Source organism: Neofelis nebulosa, chromosome 9 (assembly GCF_028018385.1).
Source record: "Neofelis nebulosa isolate mNeoNeb1 chromosome 9, mNeoNeb1.pri, whole genome shotgun sequence".
Lineage (NCBI taxonomy): Eukaryota > Metazoa > Chordata > Mammalia > Carnivora > Felidae > Neofelis > Neofelis nebulosa.
In genome coordinates, this window is record NC_080790.1 from 30,237,806 (window position 1) to 30,258,116 (window position 20,311).

The 20,311-nt window shown below is 35.8% G+C and overlaps 1 protein-coding gene across 3 annotated transcripts in view; it reads right to left on the bottom strand.

The window, feature by feature from the left end:
* Nucleotides 1-20,311, bottom strand: part of STRN (striatin) — a 91,961-nt gene that overhangs the window by 17,220 nt on the left and 54,430 nt on the right. For 2 of the 3 annotated variants that reach the window (XM_058683034.1, XM_058683036.1), the window contains 6 exons: nt 16,601-16,736; nt 13,691-13,801; nt 11,529-11,615; nt 10,921-11,064; nt 6,667-6,803; nt 1,104-1,279 (listed from right to left, as the gene is read on the bottom strand). In XM_058683034.1, coding sequence (XP_058539017.1) covers nt 1,104-1,279; nt 6,667-6,803; nt 10,921-11,064; nt 11,529-11,615; nt 13,691-13,801; nt 16,601-16,736 — 791 coding nt within the window. The remainder of the gene's footprint in view (nt 1-1,103; nt 1,280-6,666; nt 6,804-10,920; nt 11,065-11,528; nt 11,616-13,690; nt 13,802-16,600; nt 16,737-20,311) is intronic. The other variant, XM_058683035.1, reaches the window with a different exon arrangement.

Consider the following 20,311-nt stretch of genomic DNA (forward strand, 5'->3'; position numbering starts at 1 on the left):
TGAAGACTGATAAATCAAGTATTTTATCAAGTTTATGTAGGACTCACAGCAGGAATGTTCACTGATCTCTTTTAAACTTGGCAATAGATATCCTCTATCAGTAGTAAAACTTCTATAATCTTTGCCAGGTCATGTTTATTTCTCCTTCCAATAACAGAAGTGCCTGACACCAGAGAAGGGCCATTACTGGCACATGCTAGGTTTGGACCATCTGATTCAAGGACACAGGGGAGCGACCTCCAGTAAGTACCCTACCAAGTGGGACCCGGACTAGCTTGGTCACTGATAAAAGAGATTATAACAACTCATGTCTGTTCATGCTTAAGAGAGGAACCGAGGGGCTGAGGGAAGAAATAGCAGTTAAGTGACAGGAATAACAGTGCCTTTCAGTCTATACATGTTGGTAGGTATGGAAAGTACCTAAAAGGTCAAGGCCAAAAGACAATACCAAAGAACAGTCCTTCACCCCTCAATCAGCCTCCCTTCCACATCATTAAGTCCAAACCTAATAAATAATATGGCAAGGTTGTGCTGGGGAATGATGACATGCCTACACCTCTTTACAACAACAGTAGAAACCTTAAATATAGACAAGGGAATCCACAAATATGACAACCATTTAAAATACTGTGTAAGGATTGTAAACAGCATTCACAAGCTCTGGGAAACTATCAGATAATACTATTTCTCCCTCAGTGTCAGTTTTCCAACCTGATATCAGATTGTGAGTAAGAAGGGAAAAATTCTAATTATGTGACATGGTAAAGAAGAAAAAGCTGGAAGGTATACTTGAGAAATTTAATAGCAAATAATTAAGTACTTTTCTGCTGAAAACTGATAATTAAAATACTCGAATACAGGGCGTCTGGGTGGCTCAGCTGGTTGAGCATCTGCCTCTTGATTTCGGCTCAGATCATGATCTCACCTTTTGTGGGTTAGAGCCCTGTGTTGGGCTCTGTGCTGACAGTGTGGAGCCTACTAGGGATTCTCTCTCTCCCTCTCTCTCTGCCCCTCCCATGAACGCTCTCTCTCTCAAAATAAATAAATAAACTGAAAAAAAAAACAAAAAACCTTCAAATACAGTTAAAGTAGAATATTCTCACTTTTTGGCTGGGGCTGTTTTCTGCAAATTCCACATTTTTAATGTGTGATCCTCTGATGCTGTTATCAAAACGGGCTCAGTGGGGTGGAAAGCAAGGGCTCGAATGCCATCGAAGTGACTTCGTAATGTAAACTTAGGGTTCCATGTTTTCCTCAATGCATCTTTATTGTTTGCTATCTATTAAGGAAACAAAAGAAAGATACCCGGACATCTGGTTCAGGACATGAAAAAAATTATATTTCAACATTAATTCTTGCTGATTTGTCATTAAATCATCACATTGTGCAATTGTCAAAACAATATAATTTCTAAATGCAAATAATCAAATCAAAAGGCAAAATTAACAGTACGTCAACAGTGGTTTTCTTTGAAGAAATATGAATGAATACACAACAAAAAAACAAGTAACATAATTCAAAATTGAAAGAAGACTAAATAACAAGAATGGGTCTTTACTAGGATGACTTAAAAAAACAACAGACAAGTAATTTCAACCCAAATTATAGTATAGAAACTAATTTGGGATAAAACCTGAAAACTAAGTTACCTTTAATAACTTATTAACATTATAGAACATGATCCTACTTCTAGATTTTCAATACTTTCTATGAAAAGCTAAATTTTCTTTGTCAAATTGGTAACAACGTTTATAAACTGGAAACATAAAATGTTAACCCTGGAAGAGACAATCAGATGTTACAAAACAATAAATTCCATTTGCAAAACACAACATTATCTTGCTTTTCTCCACACAGACTCCATGTCAACAACTTAAAAAATGCATTTTTTAATTCCAAGAATATTCCAACTTTTTTTTTTCATTTCCAACTAACAGCAAAGCCAAAGAGGTTCGTGTTTAACTTTACACTAGCACCACATATCCTATCACATATTACTTTACACTCCATGACTAACAAGCATTCTAGATTTAAGCACGAGTAGGGCACATATTGGTTAACACTCTGAAGAAATATTGCCATACTTACAATGACAAAAAAAACCAAAACTGATAATAACTGCTATTTTGAGCATTATCCATTACTTTATACATTTTTCAAAAACTTAACACGCATTAACTCACTTAAGTGTCACAACAGCTCTATGAAGGAATCAACATTATCCCCACTTTAAGGACCAGACATGTAAAGAAAAGAGAACCTGAATGAGTTCCCTCTAGGTAAGTGGAAGACTCAGGATTCAAAACCAAATAGCCTGACTTAAGAGGCTACACTCGTAATACAAACTTTAACTTAGGACCCAGAAGTTTAAAAGTCTGCAGAAAAATTTGGATAGAGCAGGTCACAATTGGAGCAGTAAGAAGACAGAACACACGATGCAAGGAACTACTATAAGATCTGGGGCTGGTTATCTTTGCAGGGGGGCTGGGGGTGCGTGGAGCAGGGGGAGAAGCAGAACAACTAAGTTGACTCTTGTCTGCTCTTACTGAAGAGCTGAAAGATTTTCATATACAAAAGCAATTAGATTCCTTCTGAATGTCTTAATGTGGTAGACAGCCACTAAGATGGTTCCTGATCAGCCCTACATCCTCATATTTACACCTTGTGAAGCCCCCTGCCACAATATAGGGTTGCTCTGTGTGACCAATAACATATAGCAAAAGTGGTGGCAAATTACTTCCAAAATCAGGTCATAAAACCTTGCATCTTGGGTGTTCTTGCTTACTCTCTTTTCAAGTACACCCACACTGGGAGAAGCCAGCTGCTCCACCGAGAACACCACACAGAGGCTCCTGGGTGAGAAACTAGTCCCCAGCCAATAGCCAGCAAGGAACCAAGGCTTTTGAACAACTGCATGAATGAGCCTGGAAGGAGATCTTCCCAAGTCTTCATTTAAGACTGCAACCCCTGCTACATGCTTACTATAACCACATGACAGACCAGAACCACACAGCTATGCTGCCCCAGATTGCTGGCCTCCAGAAACTATAACAAATGTTGTTTTAAGCTGTGTCATGTGCAATTTGTTACACAGCGGTAGGTTACTAATATATTTATTAGAACTAGAGACTTCTTTTAGAAACACAGACATAACACTAAGTTTTTAACAACTAACAGCTAAAAAAAAAAAAAAAAAGAATGACATTTGTCTAGAGACATGACTGAATTCTGTAACATATGGGACAAAATCTTTGTGGGGTACGTTTAGAGAGGACAAAAGTATCTCATGGGAACTTCTGCTTTTAGCCATGATGTAGACTAGACCATTAGGATCAAGTCTGTACTGAGGACAAGTAGAAAAGCAGAGCTAATAATTTTTAAATGGAGAACCAGAAAAATAGTGAAGAAAAAGGAGGGCAGGATTTAGGGGAAGACAGAAATCTAAAAAGGTGAGCCTGATATTTGGAGTTGTTTCTCCCCAGAGGGTATTTACTGATTCCAGAGGGGATGGTTGAGAGGTCAGGCTGTGCTTTTGACACTTGGGCAGTGCAAGGAGATACAGACTGGTGTCCAGGGCCTGCCAAGAAGGTGGGGCTTGGTGAACCACTGTGCTTTGGGTTTTGAGTCCAAAGGGTTGCATCCTAGACAGAAGCGTGAACTAGAACAAAAGCCCTTGCACAGACTGCAGATCAGCTTTAAATCATCTGAAAAACTGAAAGTGAAATGAGGTGATCCAGATTTCTACTGGCTACAGACATCTGAGAGAAGCAAATTAAAATATACTCCCTGGGGGAAGATAACATCCTAGGCCTGAAATTATTTCTATAGACATTTTTTCAAGTATGGCTATTTGGACACAATAAAAAATAACCATGCCCACACAAGATTATACAGCTTAATGAAAACAACTGGGAACATAATCATGCTTACTGTGTTCAAGAAGATAAAAGACAACATTGTAAATTTTGGAATAAATCTACAGAAAAAGAATTCTAGAAGCAAACAATGTAAGACCTAAGTAGATAGGTTTAATTACACATTACACATAACTGAAGAAAGCATTAGTTAACCAGAAGATGGGTCATAAAAACATCTAGAGTGAAGTATAGAGACAAAAGATGGAAAATACATAACAAAGGGAGCAGGAGACAGAGAATGTAGAGAGTTCTAACAATATAACTAGAGTTCCAGAAGGAGAAGAAAGAGAGAAGTGTAAAAGCAGTATTTGAAGATAAATAGCTGAGAACTTTATATAAAACTGAGAAAAACATACTAAGCCAAGAAGGTCTAAGAACTTCATGAAGGTTAAATAAAAAGAAAACTAAACCTTGGCTAACAGTCAAGACATAGGAAGATTATGAGTCATAGAAGAAAAAAAAATCAGACTAACATTGAACGACCAATAAAAGAAATGACAGCTGACTTTAGCAGAAAACGAAGGAAGAAAATGAAATAATATATTTAGAATGTTTAAAGTGAAACTAAATACAAAACAAAATAAAACAAAACAAAAACCTTGTCAACTGGAACTCAATACCAGCGATAAAAGTTAACCCACTCAGGTGAAATAAACAATTTAATAAAACCAGAAACTGAGGGAATTGGATACCAGTAGACCTTCACCAAAGAGAAATATTAACTGTTCTTAGAGTAAAAGAAAAGTGTTCCAGATGGACAGTCAGATGCGCAGGGAAGAACAGAATAAAGCAAAATCAATCATATAAAATGGGTCTAACTGAATGGTAGTGTATAAAACATTATCTTGTAGGAGATAAATGTCGAGACAAAATATATAGTAAGAGTAACATATATGTATGGTAGGAATTTTTTAAGTATAGTAAAAATTGTTCTAAAGGTCTGTGCATTAAAATTTTGATAAGGATATGTGTGGTAATCTCTAGGGTAACAACAGAAAGAGTAATGAAAGACTGTATAATCTCCAAATAATGGAGTGGGGGTGACTTATAAAAAAGAATCCCAATATAGCTAAAAATAGGAGAAAAAAGAACACAGAACAGGTAGCACAAGTAAACAGTGGGCTTAAATCCAAATATATCAGTAATTACTTTAAAAAGAAATGGACTCAATGCTCCAATTAAAAACGTTGTCAGGGGCACCTGGGTGGCTCAGCTGGTTAAGCATCCGACGTCTGCTCAGATCATGATCTTGTGATTCAGGAGTTCCAGCCCCTTATGGGGCGAACGTGAGCCCCGCTTCTCTCTCTCTCTCTCTCTCTCCCTCCCTCGCTCTCTGCCCCTCATGGGATTCTGTCTCTCTCTCTCTCTCTCTCTCTCTCTCTGCCCCTCGCTCATTTGCACCGTCTCAAAAATAAGTACATACATACATAAAAATTAAATAAAATTAAAAAAATTAAAAGATTGTCAAATATTAGATGAAAAAACAAAAGTCAACTAAATTGTGTTTTTATACACAACAGATGTAGAATATAAGGATACAAAACTACTAGAAACAAATATTTTTTAAAAACCTGTATCATATATGCAGAGAATGGGGAACCAAGAGCCCATTTAGATGAGGTTATTGTAGTAGTTCCAGGTGAAGAAAACAATGGAGTAGGATGAAAAGTAAAAAACAGCTAACGGTTTTAGGTATTTTTTGGAGGAAGAACCCAAAAGACTTACTAATGGACTTAGCAAAGAGTGAGAATTTTGATTTGTAGGAAGAAGAGTGAGTGGTGAGGTTCCTCTTTGGAGCACATCCTTCTCATATCCATGGTTTGCTTAAGCATCCATCTTTACAGCCCCCATGTGGTAGGAGCTATACTGTGTTCTCCAACAAAGATAATGAGGTATCAAAGTGAGACCATTTTCATCAAGACAAGACAGGTTGTAAATACTTTATAAAACAGGCAACTGTTTTTCTGACAATTTAAATGTAGTTATAAAACAATTGTGTTTGGGATTAAGTAAATGCATGCATGTGTAAAGGTATGACGATTTCAGTTTTGGTCTAAATCACTGATGGGTCAGCCTTAACATCTGCAAGACACCCTGTAGACATCCCTGCCTAACAATAACTAAAATCTCCTGTAGACCAAGTATTCACTGATAATGTACGGAAGAAGAAACTCAAATATTGCCATTAGGGAGGCATGAATTTCAAGTGATCTCTGGTGCCTTAAAACATAAAATCCAAACTTGGTAACAGAAAGGGAATTCTTTCCCTTAATCTAAAACCAATAAACAAGATATAAAAACTTACAGATTTAGGCAAAGACCATAATTTTAATCTCTACACAATGTGAAAAATACTGTATTTGCAAAGTTTGCAATTAAAACAGAACCAAATTCTATACCTGTAAAGAAATTTTACCACTGTTATCTTTTTCTATTAGGTTAACTTTTCATTTATTTATTTATTTATTTATTTTATTTTTTCAACTTTTTTTTTTTTTTAATTTATTTTTGGGACAGAGAGAGACAGAGCATGAACGGGGGAGGGGCAGAGAGAGAGGGAGACACAGAACCGGAAGCAGGCTCCAGGCTCCGAGCCATCAGCCCAGAGCCTGACGCGGGGCTTGAACTCACGGACCGCGAGATCGTGACCTGGCTGAAGTCGGACGCTTAACCGACTGCGCCACCCAGGCGCCCCTAACTTTTTATTTTTAAGAAATGAAAAAACAACAAAAATAAAACCATGACTCACATCATAAGTTAGTGAATCTGCTTCATTGGCCACTGTAAGTCCAGCCAATTCTCCAAGTCCCAGTTCACTTTCAAGGGCTTCATCTGCTCCCATGATGAAGGACTTCCCAGAAGAAGGAGGAAAGGTCAATGCTTCCACTGAAGGGGGAAGACAGAAGACACATAAAAAAACTTCTAAAGTGTAAACAGTCTCTTAAGGGCATGTCTATATTTGATTATTTTTAAATGCATTCAAACACAGTAAAATTCAGTGAGCAGAAAATCCTCAAGAACTCGTTGCTTTTTCCGTATCTTAACCAAAGGCAAAGGTATCATCTAATTTGAAAAGTACAACACGAGGGGTCTGTGGGTGGCTCAGTCGGTTAAGCGTCTGACTTTGGTTCAGATCATGATCTCACTGTTTGTGGGTTCGCGCCCTGCATTGGGCTCTCCGCAGCCCCTGTAGATCCCACATTGGATCCTCTGGCTCCCTCTCTCCTCTCTCTCAAAAATAAATAAACATTAAAACAAAGAAAGAGAAAAAAGAAAAGTACAACAGGAAACAAATCCAATAGACCATTGTCCCTTCTTTTTCACTATACAAAAAAATAATACGACTAAAGCAAAGTAGGCTTTCCTCGTTTGCTATTTCATGTTAATTACTCAAATTACTTCTATCAAATATTAAACATAAGTAACAAGTGATCTGAACACTCCTGGTCTCATTCAAAATAAAATTGCTTAATTCTATAACTCGGAAGAATACAGAAAATTTCAAACACAGCTGGGTTCACTTTGTGATAATTCACTGACCTGCTCCCTTACCACTTCTACAGTTTTCCACAGGTATAGTTCTGTTAAAAATGTCTGTTTCAAAGACATTTTCTTTTCATTATAAGTGGATTTTTATTTCAAAGACTTTTTTTTATCGAAGTGTCCATTGAACAGTTTCATTAGCCACGAGCTGACGCCATATCTTCTTTGTAATAGAGGACACTGAACATACCAATCCAATTCCTCCAATCACCATCACAGAAGAATCAGTTAAAAGCAAAATGCCAAAGTAAAACAGGAGTTTTACCTAATTTGGTCAATAGTAAATTGTTGATTTTTACAAATGCAATTATGCTGGCAAACTGTCAAAGATAGTCTTTGAGTAGTTTTCTAGAGGTGGTTACTTTACTAATAGCAAATATTTATAAGTTGATAAGATGAATTTAACAGTTTAAACTCTGGCTGCTAAAAAATGTTTTGTTTCCTTAAAAGAAACAAGTCAATATATTAGTATATGTAGAAAACTGGATTTAAAGGTGTTTTTCAGCTTTAAATTATGTAAGTTTAGATTCAATCATAAGTATTTGTTGAAGAAATGAAAGAATAGTTATGTCTTAAAAATAGTAGACATAAGAGTTATGTCTTAAAACCCTTATAAGAACAAAGGAGAACATAAATTAAGACCTTATGCAATTAAAACCACCATGCAATAAAGCAGCAATAATAAAAATGGGTTTTACCCAAACATACCACATATCCTCTGAGGGGTTTGAGCAGCTCTCACATTAACTACTGCAGGGTGGAGACTGTTTAGGTTAGAATAGCAATTTTCATGCCAAATTTCAATCAAATGACTCACAGGAGACTATGAGACTGGGTCTTCAGCCAGGTGTTTTGTTTGTTTTCATTTCTACTGTATCCAGACAACTTTGTTCAGGTGTGAAATAAAAAGGACTCTTAAAAACAAGACTAAGATTCATGGGATTTGAGCATACACTCTGTTTGGGCTAATTTAAACAATGCTCTAAAAATGACCATGTAAAACCTTGAAACAAAGGCAGAGCTCCTTCCAGCACACTCCCTGGCTAAGCCAGCAGACCCGAGAGCCAGAGGGAGCGACCATGGGCAGAACTCTAAGACTCCTTACAACTTGAGACGATAGGCCACATTTCTTCAGCTTTTACAAAATTATTTAACTGTGCCTCTTTACTATTTACAGTTAAATAATTAAAACAAAACCATTAAAACAAAAATAAAGTGATAAACATTTATAGCACACACAGGCTATGGACACTTTTTCTGAAACTAAACTGGAGACCAAGAGGCATCATTCATGGGCAATTAAATACACCGTGTATTTCTTACATACTTTTTATATTTTTGAAAACCTTTCACTGAGGAAGAAAGCTTATAGGACCCATGTTAGAGACAGTAAGTTAGATATTCAACGCTTCAGTTTTAAGGTTCTTCAATATTTTTTTCCATGAAGGGCACTTTCTGTGGCTTATGTAATGCTTCTATACATTTGTCATTTAGTATATAGTACTTATTCTGCCTCTGTTATTAGAATTCTGCAAGATGAAATCTCTGATAAAACTCTTTAGGAGTTACTAGAACAAAAGAAAAATGAACTTATCTAGACTTGATCTTAGAATAACAAACTGATTAAAATTCTCACATGGATAGTGTCAAGTGAATGTATCTCCTAGAGGACAACAAACACACCTAATGAGGTCCATGACTTCACATCTTTAATTCAAAAGACGTCTCTATATCAAAGAAATTGTGTATTTAGAGTATAAAGGTGTAATGTACAAGTCTTCGTTATTTAATGTATGAGTAATGAATTCCAGGTATACTATGTATAAAATTAACTCTAATAAATAACTAACCATGTGATGGTCAAAAGTTTCATTCAAAAAGTACTCCGACCATGAAAATCTGTCCATCAAGGTTCTATCAGTTTATGTCTCTCTAAAATGTAACTGAATTTAAAACCCAAGAAAGAAAAACACTTATGATTTTTCTGTGGCTTTTTCCCAGTCTGTTTTATTCAATAAATAGTAATTTGAAGAAGCATATTCACTGCAAACAATTACAGTATTTAAATTCAAGGCAATTTTAAAAAATAAATATTGAAAAATATTTATTAACCATCAAGGTTCCTTTTACATCATACTGGATTTTCAGCTAATGTAAATACATACTTTATTTTTTTTTTTAATTTTTTTTTTTTTTTAACATTTATTTATTTTTGAGACAGAGAGAGACAGAGCATGAACAGGGGAGGGTCAGAGAGAGGGAGACACAGAATCTGAAACAGGCTCCAGGCTCTGAGCTGTCAGCCCAGAGCCTGACGCGGGGCTCGAACTCACGGACCGCGAGATCATGACCTGAGCCGAAGTCGGCCGCTTAACCGACTGAGCCACCCAGGCGCCCCTGTAAATACATACTTTAAAATCAATTTCTAGGGGTGCCTGGGTGGCTCAGTCAGTTAAGCATCTGACTCTTGATTTCGGGTCAGGTCATGATCTCATGGTTCGTGAGTTCAAGCCCCCACATCATGCTTTGTGTTGACAGCATGCAGAGCCTGCTTGGAATTCTCTCTGCCCCTCCCCCCACTTGCACATACACTTTCTCTCTCTCTCTCTCTCTCTCTTTCTCTCTCTCTCTCAAAATAAATAAATAAACATTAAAAAAAAAAGTTTAGATCAATTTCTACATATAAGCATTTTATCTATTTATAAATAGGTAAGTCAGAACTTATGTCTAGAAAACAGGCAGAATTGTATTTAAACATCGTAAGACGGTACTGTAAAAAACTGGGAACCTAAATATCCAAAAGGGATATGGTGAAGTATCAAGTCTAAAATATAATGTGTAATCTCAAAATTATAATTATGAAAGTTGTTTTGGGACTTTATGTTACATAAATAAAACAAGATAGAATTACTCTATGTGGTGACTGTAACTTTGTAAAAAAAAAAATACACACAGACAAGGACTGAAAGGGAACAAAGAAACACAGTTGCAAGTGTGAGTAGACTTTCAGGTGTCCTTCCCCACCCCCCCCCCCCCCGTTTTCACTTATTAATGACAAACTTTAAAGAAAACATCTGAAAATATTTATGTGAATCTCGAAGTAAACATTTACTACCTATCATATAGACTTAATTTTCTTCTTGTTGCAGTAGGGTGAATAAAACACCCTGTGCATACCAAATACACGGCTTCTAGGGAGGTGGACTAGAATCTGGAGTTGGACTTGCTGTTTATGCACCCTTTTCAAGTCTAACAGATTGAAGGGGGAATCAAACCCCTTGAATGTAAGAAAGCCTACATTTGGGGAACACCATGTCAATCAAACATACGTAAAATAAAGTTATTTTCTTAGGAAAGTCCTTTCTAATAACTGAATTTAGATATGCATTTCCCAGTAGTGTGTGTGTGAGTGTGTGTGTGTGTGTGTGTGTGTGTGCGTTCGGGAGTGTCATATACTTACCTTCATCTGCCCTATTTATTTCGTGTTCTGGAAGCCTGGAGCTGGTAGGTCTGGAAGGTGAACCCACAGATGGCTGTAACGAGGGAAGTTCATCAACATCTCTCAAGTTAGCAAGCATATCTTGTAGTTTTGACCTATTGGGCCCTAGCCCAGAAACAGGGAGGAAGAGAACAAAAAAGAATGGAATTATCCAACTGCATCAAAATGGTGCCATAAACCTTATTCACATTTGCTTACATTCACCTTTAAAACTACCCTACTATATTAAAAAGTAATTACTTTCCAAGTTTTCAAATTACTTTAAAAGTTTATTTCTTGAGAAGAATTATGCTTTACATATATTTTAAAAATTAAGCTAATGGAATAATATCGCTATTTCAATAAAAAATCATGTTCATATGCAATTTGGACCATTAAAAACAACAGCATTCTTTTAATCCTTACATATTGCTCTAAATGACGACAGATACCAGGGATTGTGAAGCTACTGTGTACTGAGTTAAACGGCAACATTCCTTTTTGTCCATTTATGTGCAGTTGCATTCACTGCCTTACATCCTAAAGCTATGGTACCCGAGGTGAAGTCTCATGCCCTACTGATTACTTACCTGAACTTTGATTCTTCATTCTCCCACATCCCTGTTTTGACTGTTTTATATAGGATAGAGGCTGAAACAGATCTTCGGTAGTTTTTCCTGTTACAAGTTTAATTAAGAATGGGAAAATCTTACCCATAGTCCATTATGGTTTTTTTTCCTATACCAGCAAAGAATACAACTATTTTTAAGCAATTTTAACTACTACCTAGAAATATATTTCAAGACCGGATGATTGGAGTACACGATTTGACTGGAAATATTTCTACTGGGCCATATCAATAGGAATCAAATTTTTCCAACAGTAAACGTTCAATTAAAAAATATTTGTGGGGGTTTGTAAATTTCTGCTTCATACCAGGTCAAAGTTTTGCTTCACTTCTGTTTTTACCATGTCTTCACTTGTTCCCAGATCACCATTGTATGAAAACAGTGTGAACTGATGGTGATAAACAAAATGTGTGGAGCCTCACCCTGCAGTCCCTCTACCCTAAGATATTAAAATTTCTCCCCCTGTAGTCATTTTTCTTTGTCATACAAAAAAACTATGTGCTATATACCTGCATGCTGATCATAATCTCCAGATTCAGGAAAGCCAATAGCTTCCATTAGTAGGAATACGGTTCCAGTCAAATGGTGCCATTTTAGATCATAAGTGCTAAATGCCAACTATAGCAATGCCTTGACATTTGACAAGAACTGAATAACCAGTATAATAGTAGGTGGATTCTACGTAAATCCTGGATACCCTTCCAAATGAGAGATTTTTTACATTTCAAAACATTATTGTAGCATAATGACTTAAAGAAATATCAACTTATGTCAACCTGAAAATTAAAATATTCTTTCTTATTTATGACATTTGCATTAAAATTTCAGTGTAACTGGTTTTGCCATGGCTCTGAAAAGCCCTAGTAAATCATGTCTCATTACTGTTTAAGATCACATTTATTATCCATACATTTGGATAAAAAGTACAAAATGCTCTTAATGTTTTAATATTAATATTTTTCATTATAATTTAATTTATATTGAGAAGGCATCAAATAATAGTTCTTAGTTATGTAATCATTGGTACAAGTATAACATCAAAAATAGCCACTGACTTTTTAATCCATTCAAGTTAAATACTTGTAACTCCTAGCATATTTTAAATAAAGATTTGAACTGTTTATCAGTAACAACTACGCTTTTTCCAACTTTTAAATACATGTTTCACTAAACTGGATTTTAATCCCACTTTACACTACTTTAATATCCCAAAGGATGCAATTCCTTTTGCCATAAAAGGGAGACCCATGTGCATATGGTCAATGGGAGTGGAAGCACAGGAGGTAGTTTAGCTTTGCTGTCCTAAAAAGGTGTTTTAGATGGTTTTCAGGGATGCTTGAAAGCTTCTTCAAGGTTTCTACTTTACATACTTAATTAGACTATTGCTAAACCTAATAATTTGCATAATTATATATTTATATATATATATATATATATATATATATATGGTTATATATGGTTCACAAGGCTAGCAATTTCATTTTAGCTTCCAGTTTTTATATGGCAGACATCTTATGAAAAAGAAAAAAGCTAATTGGCAATATTATTATAAATGAAATTGGCCAAAATTCTTAAATTAGAAAATAAATACTTTTAAAAGTTGTGTATTTGACTCTCTGCCCTGTATAGCATATAGTAGTGAGAGCAAATGAACTGTGTATTATGAACACACAGAATATTCAGGGGTAGAAATTAACTTTCTGTCTCCAAGGTCTAAAATTATATGCAGTAATTTTGGTGGATTGCCAGAGGGTCAAACTAGATGAGATTTCAAACTGTCAACAGTGAAAAATCATTGTGGTAATTAATTAAGCACATATACTTTAAAAATGAAATTATCACTATGTTTTGAATATATAGTTCCATATTCTCACAAGGCTCTAGATTTATTATTGGGATATATTATGATTCCATAATCAGAAGCATGGTTGTTTTTATTTTTTTAAGGTCACAATCAAATAACTAACCACTTAATTTCAACCCCTGAGAGCAGATGAAAACGAAAGAGACCAGGAGCAGAAAAGAAAAAGAGTAAGTGGTTTTAGGAAAACACTGGGGAAAAAAATTGGGGGATATAAAAAAGGAAAGATTTATGGTTTACAGATACAATGTTTTCCACTTACTCTTCACCCCCTTTTTCCCCTTTCTCTCCTTTTTGTATTGTTCCTTGAGTTTGGTAATTACTCCCTGGTCCACATTCCAGGCTTCAGGCATGAGACACTGGTCTTCCTTTTCTAAATAGAGTGAAACAAATGAAATAGCCTTTTTAAATTAAATATTGAACACTATAAGTCAATTCACTGTTGTGTCACTGAATGACAACAACCATTTTCTTCAATGTAACACTAATTTTAAAGTTATTGCTTATTCTTTAGATATATAAGTCATACAAAATGTAATATCTAAGAAACGACAATTCAATTTCCTAGGTAATAATACTAAATTTCTCTTGAAAGAAACAGAAAAAAACACTAGAAGATTTGAGTGACTTTTATTAAATTAAGCCCCACAACTCTATAATGAGAAGCCCTCATTTTCATTCCATTTTCTGAATTCAGTTATGACTGACTCACAAAAAAAACACTTATTAATTTATGTAATGAGAGAAGATTATTATTAAGAGATTATACAAAACAGTCTTCAATGATCTTTTCATTTCAAAAATTTTATATTTTTGGCATGTGTTCATCAACTAATCGTTTTTTTTACAGGCCTTATAAACAGCACTTTGTAAACTTATCAATCAACCTTCATTCAAAATTTAAAGCAACTTAAGTGATTTGTTAGCCTATAAGTTCTTAAACAGGAAACTGAGCTTCTACCAGATAAGAAATTCAATCATTAATTTTCACTATTTCAAGAGAAGAAAATTTAAGGAGTAAATATGTTACATATTTTATACTTAGTATAAATTTATATACTATATAACATTATGTGTTAGCTCAGAACTCTTGCTTGAACTCAAGACTCATATCCAACTGCCCACTCTACATTTCCACAAGAAATTCTAAAAGATATCTCCAACTAAACATATAAAATCAAATTCCCCCCTTTTCCAAATCCAATGTTTCATCCTGCCATTTGCTCAGACCAAAAACTCCCTTTCTTCCACACCTCACATCAAATATTTCAGGAAATACTGTTTTTTCTACCTTCCAAACACATCCAGAATCTGACTACTTAGCACATACACTACTTTTCTAATCACTCTGTCTCTTGCTAGAATTACTACAATAATTGCCTCCTTTCCCCTAACATCAAGATTATTACCAACAATGGCTACTATAGGTAGTCTTTCTCAATACAGCAGCCAGAATGATGCTTTAAAAGTCAGACCATGTCACCATTCTGCTCAAATTCCCCTGTGGTTCCCCATCTCACCAGTGGTCTATGGCCCTACACGATTTGATCATTTGTTACCATATTCCCCTTAGAATCACTCTGCTTCAGCCATTCTGGTGTCCCAGAATTCCTCAAGCATATGAGGGCTACTGCTATCCTGGGGCATTTGCTGTAGCTTTTTTTTTTCCTGAATATTCCTCCCCTAGATATCTTACTGTCAACCCATCAATCCACTTCAAGTCTTTTGTCCAGATGTTACCCCTCAATGGGGCCTACCCCATTACAATTTTAAATTGTAATCTGTCTCCTCCAGGCCACCCTGAGCCCAGCACTCCCTATCTCCTTTACTCTGTTCTACTTTTTCTATTTCCCATAACATTTATCACCTTCTGACATGCTCTATCATTTATGTTTATTGCTTACTGGCTATATTCCCTTAGTAGACTATATGGACCACAGGGGTAAGGATCTTCACCAAATGACTTGGCACATAGAAGGCACTTTATCAATATTTGTTGGATGACTGGAATAAATCTAAATGAATCAGAACAAACAGGAATCTATTTTTAACAAGTTTAAATTTCAATCTACAGTTTTAAAAACTTTATTGGGCCTCTGAATATACTAAACACAATAAATTTTAAAACTCTCAACATTTTTATAGCTCTAACTATAATCTATCAATAATAAAAATACTCTATTTTTCCAGAAAGATCTAACAATTTAAAATGTTAATATTTCGGGGCGCCTGGGTGGCTCAGTCGGTTGGGCATCCGACTTCGGCTCAGGTCATGATCTCACGGTTTGTGGGTTTGAGCCCCGCATCAGGCTCTGTGCTGACAACTCAGAGCCTGGAGCCTGTTTCAGATTCTGTGTCTCCCTCTCTATCTGCCCCTCCCACACTCCAGCTCTGTCTCCCTCTGTCTCAAAAGAAACATTAAAAAAAATGTTAATATTTCATCAATCAGCTCTTAGTAATAAATTCAACTGGGTAGCTTTTGGATCCTAGAGTGTCTTCCATTTTTTTTTAATTAAAAGTTAAACCTTATTGTTATCTTCACTAGACTCACAACAATAGTAATGGAAGGTCACAGAAGATGTGTTGAAATCTATTACTTGCCAGAAACTAACAAAATTCTTTTTTTTTTAATATATGAAATTTATTGTCAAATTGGTTTCCATACAATTGGTTTCTATGCCTTGTACAAACTGATGAAATCTGCCTAGAATGAGTAACTACAATTTTTTAAATCTGTACTTCTTTTTGCACAGAAGATGCCAGAGATGAGTCTCTAAAACCCTCTATTACATTCTCATACTCAACAATTTCTACAAAATCTAGATTTACAAGTTCTACTATCTAGGCAGCAAACACAGAACAGTCTGTATACAGATTCAAATTATTTTCATGGATATTGCTTATATTTAAAAAAAAAAATAAGATAACCAATACAACTTTCTTTAAACAGACAGACACATGCACAGACACACACACACACACACACACACACACACACACACACACACAGATATATACACCAGATAAAAGGTGACAATAGTAAAAAGTTCATAGGATGTTCAACATTTCAACATTATGAGAAATTTACAGTGCTCTTCAAGATGTTGCCCTGCTGGTAAAATACTGGTTTCTTTTACTTAACGTCTCTGGTGGGATCCATATGCTTCCTTACCCCATTCCGTTCCATCGCCTGCACTTCTAGACTCACTGTCTCCTTCCTCTGACGTAACCAAGAAGTCAAACTCCTTTAGGGCTTCTTTTGTATCTCGATCTTCACTGCTATCAGGCAATGCTTTTTTCCTAACGATCTAACGAAAAAACATGCTAAATTAAAATTTTAGGATATATTATGGAATTTCTTTCTTTATTTTTTTTAACGTTTATTTATTTTTGAGACAGAGAGAAACAGAGCATGAACGGGGGAGGGTCAGAGAGAGGGAGACACAGAATCTGAAACAGGCTCCAGGCTCTAAGCTGTCAGCACAGAGCCCGACGCGGGGCTTGAACTCACTGACCGCGAGATCATGACCTGAGCTGAAGTCAGCCGCTTAACCGACTGAGCCGCGGAGGTGCCCCTGGAATTAATTTAAATAAAGAAAAACAGTATCCCTTTCTCATCGAATGAGAAAACCCAACTATTGGTTTCTTCAGAAAGTAGATCTTTGTTATGTTAAATAGCTGTAATACCTAACCAAATCAATGGAAAACAGGGGTCATTTTGAAAAGATACACATTACACATTTTAAAGTAACCATTTAAACTTTGTTCAATGATGGCCTGTTTTAAATAAACGAATGAAATCAGATATTGAAAACATTGTTATAGTCGATGAAAAATGTCCCTGACATACTACAGTACTAGGAGAACCACAACCATCTCTTACATTTCTTGGAGGCAGCCTGTGTAACGTGTAGACATTCTATTCTAACCAAAATGAGAAACGTGTCACACAACAGTGCAAAGGTTTTACAGAATATAACCATGATAAAGGTTAACTCTACTACATCATTCCCTTAAAAATCTAAAATCCCAAAATGCATGCCTTAAGACTTAGAAAGTATTCGGTTATAGGGGGAAAAAAGGTTCCCATTACTATTTCTACTGTTCCAACCTGGCATCAGTTTTCTCCAATAACTCTCTACATACTTAAACTTTTTCTAAAACCTTGATCTTTCAGAGTGTGACTTAACTTAGATTTACTAGAAAATCTGGCAAGGGCTGTTATGTCTCATTCTATCTATTTAGGAATGTCTCTGGAATCACAAATCCAGTTGAAGGATTAAAATTTAGGCTTAAGGCATGCAGTGGTAATTTTTGAGATCTATATGCCAATACTCGTTATGAATCATCTTCTTTTTAGTCACCTGCACCACTAAGAGCCCAAAGAAATTAGGATGACTGGTTTGCAGTTTCTTTTGCTACAATGGACTCAGTATCTCAACTTCTCCAGACCTCAGCTTCTTCATTTCATGCAAAATGGAAATAGCATGAGATGATCAAACTGTATCAGTGGGTTATTGTGAGTGGTTTAAAATTTTAAGGGTTCAACAGACTCATCAATAGGACAGACTAGAGTCTAGAAACAGACTCTAAGAGATAACAAATACCTGACTTGTATTACCCTGTTCTCCTGCTCATTCCTGGTATCACTTACCAATCATAGTGCTTTTCATCTAAGATCAGATACAGTCTCAAAAATCCTTCTCAGTGCAGCACTCCAGGAAGCCACTATCAGAAGAAGAAAGCTGGTGCAATGAATGAAACCTTATCTGCCTTAACTGTCCTGGGGTGGGTGTGTGTGTGTGTGTGTGTGTGTGTGTGTGTGTGTGTGTAAAAACTGAATAGGAGAAATCAAGGATTCTTTAATGCTGCTAGAATAACTGGTTTAACTATTCAGAATATTTCCCTAAAATCAAGACATACTTTTATGTTTACAGCATATTCCAATCTCCCATCTACGAATCTATTAAACAAACAAAAAAAGCAAGACCAGTTTGACATACTGTGGTACAGAAAACCCATGCTGAAGGTGAATTCTTTTGTAACCACATGCCAATAATTTGTTCTAATTTTCCCTGGGCGGTCAGACCAAGGTCAAAAAGTATCTCTCAAGAGTTATGCCAAGAGAAGATGCTAACCTTCATTGCTCCACAAACACACTGCCTAATCCCTCTTCTTTTACCCTAGAGGCTTGATCCCTCTCTTTCCTTGACCCTGATGGGACACCAGGTATAAATTAGATAGGCCATCACCAACATCTTGTAGATAGAGAATTCTTGTTCTCGATGCTTGACAAAAAGGGCAGAGAAAATACAGACTTACATAGAAAGTCTGAATGTATTTTCAACATTCTTATTACTAAATATGGTATTAAGTCACAAAATTAACTCCTAATCTGTTCTAGGTTTCATCTCCTCCACATAACCTTATGAATGAAAATATGGCAACCTGCAGATCACTGTCTATCAAGTCTCCCCAACCTAAATAAATTAAAACTCCTGTGGGTTTTTTTTTTTTGTTCTTTTTTTTTAATGTTTATTTATTTTTGAGAGGGAGAGAAACAGAGTGTGAGCGGGGGAGGGGCAGAGAGAGAGGGAGACACAGAATCGGAAGCAGGCTTCAGGCTCTGCACTGTCAACACAGAGCCCGACGAGGGGCTCGAACTCACGAACTGCGAGATCATGACCTGAGCCGAAGTCGGATGCTCAACCAAATGAGCCACCCAGGCACCCCAAAACTCCTGTGTTTTTAATGGTTAGGCATACAAGAAAAGTATGGTTACCAACAAAGAGTAGGATTAGTAAATGGGAAGGGGTGGGGTTTGTTGTAATAAGCACGTATTACTTTTCCTTACATCTAAGGTTCCACTCCACTCTTACCTTCAGTGAGTTTACAAATCAGCTTAAGAAATTAAGGTAGATACAAAAAAGTTAGGAGTTGTACAGGGTGCCACAAAGATTAGAAAAAGGGATAGAAGGTCCCTTTTCAAATCATTAGAAGAAATATAACATAAATAGGGATAAGACTGTGACTAACACAACAGTTAATGATTCTTAATCCCATTACTTTTCTTCCTAAGTATCTGAATGTGAAGACTAAATCTTGCTGGTGAAGTTACCCTTCAAAATTTTAAAGATAATCACTTTATATATACATGTATAATTTCAAGATCATTATTACACATAACTAATGGTACTATGATAAGAATGAAGACCATGATGGTAAAGAAAAATAAGATGAAGAGGTTGATCATGAGGAAGAAGGAAAGAGGAGGAAATGATCCAGAATGTAACTCAAAGAACAATCAAACTGTAATAGAGGGTAAAGAGCAAGATAAGAGAACACAGCAGTTTTTTGAAGATACCACAATACTATTTTATAGCCTACACACAAATAAAAGTTACTAATGGCTTTGTTCCTATATTTTCGTAGTTGAATCTATTAAACGATTTTGATTAAAGAAATAACAGTTTAAAAACCTGTTTGTTCACGAAACATTTTAATAGAATAATTTTCAGCCATTCTCTATATAGCTTCATGATACGTTTTCTAAGTCATGCTTATTCATTGCTACACAGAGTTAGACTTTGAAAGTCCTTTTGGTATGTGGCTATTAACCTGCAGCCATGAAAAGGAGTGTACAGTATCCTAAAAATTAGCAAAGCTTTACAAAGAAATTATTTGTTTAGAGATATATTTTTTCCTGAAAAGCTAAAAGGATTTTTGAATCCAGTGCTTAAATGGGGTTAAGTATTTTATATTAGCTGTGCCTTCACTGCTTGGTCACAGAATTGCTACAATCTGCACTAACTGGAAGATAGGAGATCTTTATGAATTTGATTACTTAAAAATTCTTGAAACCAGTTTACGGTTAGGAACTTCT